The following is a 3,006-nucleotide window of genomic DNA, read 5'->3' on the forward strand; positions in this document are numbered from 1 at the left end:
ACCTGGCCAATTATCCCTCCCCCTCTTTACTAAGTTAATAATTATCTAAATAATCAAATCTAAGACGTGTCTTCATTTAATGTGTTTTTTTCCTCTGATTCCCATAAAAATGAAATGAACTCTTCTTCTGCTTCTCCTTCTTTGCTGACATAATAAAATCAAGTATGTATTTTGAACATGTATGAATATAAAAATAAAATTTGTTAAAGATTTTGGTGACACGATATAAACATGAACAATTTTTAGTGTGTTCATTATTAGCCAACATGCACATACATATATAGAGGTATTCTGCTTATGGCAATGTCTGTCTATCTGTGGACAAATAATAATTTTCGTTTTTTTTTGCAATTCAAATGTGAGTGACTTTGTCACTAAAATAGATTTCAATTTAAAGATAGACATTGTTTTAATAACAACAAAATGTATTAGAACAAAACAAAGCCCACGATATTGACTAAAAAAAACAATGAACAAATAACCCTAATAAAAACTTGACCATTAAAGTAAGAAATAAAAATCTCCTGACAAACAATAAAATCATCCTACAACAACATGTTTCAAATGAATTTGTATGCAACAAGGTTGTTTTCATATTTTGTAGACCTTTATATGAAGCACTTTTAAATAATTAAAGATTGATTCTTTATATCTATTGATATGAAAGAGTTTTTGTTTTTTTATTTCTTTTTCCATAGAAATACAATTTGCAAAAGATTAAAAATGTTCTTAATTAATGACATAATTTATTAAGTGTTTAATTATATTTCATTGGATACTTGAATCGGGTGTTCTTATCATTTCTAAGATTTTCTGTTACTGCTGTCATTGTGTTTACAAAAAAAAAAAAAAAAAAAAAAAACTGAGAACTTTTAATGTTGCAATTTGGTATATAAATGACACATAAGACTTGTATTTCTGCAGTATATTTTTGAAATTACAACAATCACAGATCTCTAATCAAAATGAAAGCTGGTAACTGTAATCTTATATCAAATATTTTGTAGACTTTTCTGGACTAGTTTTTTTTTGCTTAGTTATGTTTTTGGGGCTCTTGACTTTCGCCTTCTCTAGCGCTGTGATCGCCAATGTCGATTGTGATCCTGATGGTAATGGGAAACCTGTTTGTGTTGCAGAAAATGTTGGTCGACCCTATCGTAACTTCTGGGATCCTACCGCCTACTGGTTGTGTAGAAAAGCGGGTGCCGAAGCTGAATTAGTACGTTGCCCAAGTGGTAAACTATTTGATGCAGCTAGAGGTAAATGTATACCAGCAAATCAATGGATATGGACATATCCCTGTCCCGATAAGCAATACATAGTATTTGTTTAAATGATTTTTGAACTTATTTATTAACACATACTGAAAGTTGTAAAATATCTATTGAAGTAAAATTGTTTTCAAATAAATTTTCAAAACAAACTGGAACTGGAACAACACCATTTCTGTAAAGTTTTAGTATTTATACATATGTATGTATGTATATTATTAGCACGACTTTTATTATTTTATTATCAGTATTTGTACTTAAATTTTGTTGAATATTAGTCATAAATATTATAATCAAAATTGACGCAAAGAAAATCACGAACTAATTTAACAAATTCCAAAGAAAAACAATACTTTTCTTTCGTATATAAATTGTATTGAAACTTGTTAACAAATTCATAATAAAAATGAAAACCGGTAAGTAAAATAAAATTTTTCCAATAGAAATTATATTAAATATCTAATTTTTCTATTTTCAGTTTTATTTCTTTCCCTTTTGGCTTTAGCCTTCATTAACGTCCTTACTACAAATGATATTTGCAGATATTGTCCCGATTGCCCCCTAGACGATCCTGGTATGTATATGAACACAACTCATTGGACATTTTAATCTCAGCGATATTCAAATTTAATCATCAAAAAATTTCGATTTAGTTCTCAATAGTTTATAATATAAAGACGATTTTTTTTGTTTGTTTAAATTTTTATAAAATGTTTTAAAAAAAACCATTATTCCACTTAGTATTTTTGTGTCTTTAATAGAATGCGGTAACAACAGGCCAATGAATTGTACTGGCATTGATCCCAATTTAAAAATACGTAATCATTGGCAACCTGATCTCTATTGGATTTGTGTTGAACCTAATAGACCTGCTGAAGCTAGACGTTGTGGAAATGATCTCTTTTTTCAGGAAGAATTGGGAGAATGCGTTTTTAGATTTGATTATAAATATTCTTGTCCTTGTCATAAATGTGGTTGTTTGAATGAAACAACTGTTGCACCAGTTTAGCCAATAATTTTTTGAAAAATAGGAAATGGATAGGAAATGCGGAAAACACTTTAAATCTTGAGAAAAATAATGTATTTTAAAAACAAATTAAAAAAAAAATGATATGTACAAACAAAACTGCAGTTTTATTTTCTAATATAATTAAAGTTTTTGTTGGATTTCCTGGAATGCCTTTTTCAACCCTTTACCATTGCAGAATGGTACATATAAGTTTGTCACTCCTTTTTTAATTTCCTTTGCTTTCGAGAAATTATAAACAATGAAAATCATTCTGACGTTTATATTAATGTCAGTATATGGCTTGGTTTTGAATAAATAAGATTTTTAAATTATCTATAATTTTTGGAACAAGTGGGAGAATGCGTGTATTTTATTTGTGCGTGTGACCTAACCAACTGACACACCATTAGTTAGTGGTCTGGCGTATTTCGTTTAATATTTATTTAATCTGAAACCAAATTCATTCATATATTCAATATACAAAAAAAAAAAAAATAATAAAAACAAGTAAGAAACTATAGTCGGGCTTGGCCGACTATATGATACCCTACACCAGTTATGAATATTAAATGTGATTTATTTTTTGTAATAAAGCATTTATCTTGAATATTACCTTGATTCCGATTTATTATTTATATGGGGGATAGGAGCAAATGTGGACCGATCCCGATAAAATGGGCTGAATAGATTTGTATTTATATAATATATAATATTTGTCTGTGCTAA

General features: G+C 28.3%; 2 protein-coding genes across 3 annotated transcripts; both read left to right on the plus strand.

Annotated features, from left to right (window-relative positions):
- The first annotated feature begins 935 nt into the window (after positions 1 to 935).
- On the plus strand, positions 936 to 1,422 carry LOC119601106. 2 transcript variants are annotated; one of them, XM_037951853.1, is made up of 2 exons: positions 936 to 975; positions 1,038 to 1,422. In XM_037951853.1, exons 1-2 carry the CDS (start codon positions 966 to 968, stop codon positions 1,331 to 1,333), a joined length of 306 nt encoding a protein of 101 aa, XP_037807781.1. In that variant the 5' UTR covers positions 936 to 965; the 3' UTR covers positions 1,334 to 1,422. The 2 variants fall into 2 exon arrangements, with proteins under 2 accessions (XP_037807781.1, XP_037807780.1); XM_037951852.1 differs by having other exon boundaries at positions 938 to 981.
- A 233-nt stretch (positions 1,423 to 1,655) lies between these two features.
- LOC119601105 lies at positions 1,656 to 2,387 on the plus strand. The gene is made up of 3 exons (XM_037951851.1): positions 1,656 to 1,687; positions 1,750 to 1,845; positions 2,033 to 2,387. The coding sequence occupies exons 1-3, from the start codon at positions 1,678 to 1,680 to the stop codon at positions 2,278 to 2,280; spliced, it is 354 nt and encodes a 117-aa protein (XP_037807779.1). The 5' UTR covers positions 1,656 to 1,677; the 3' UTR covers positions 2,281 to 2,387.
- Positions 2,388 to 3,006: the final 619 nt, after the last annotated feature.

This window comes from Lucilia sericata, unplaced genomic scaffold, assembly GCF_015586225.1.
Source record: "Lucilia sericata isolate MDLA Ls3-8-SP2 unplaced genomic scaffold, ASM1558622v1 Contig000143F_arrow, whole genome shotgun sequence".
Taxonomy (NCBI): Eukaryota; Metazoa; Arthropoda; class Insecta; order Diptera; family Calliphoridae; genus Lucilia; species Lucilia sericata.

Coding starts and splice junctions, on each gene's coding strand:
- LOC119601105 (XM_037951851.1), top strand. Junction 1,846..2,032: donor TTGCCCCCTAGACGATCCTG/GTATGTATATGA, acceptor TGTCTTTAATAG/AATGCGGTAACAACAGGCCA.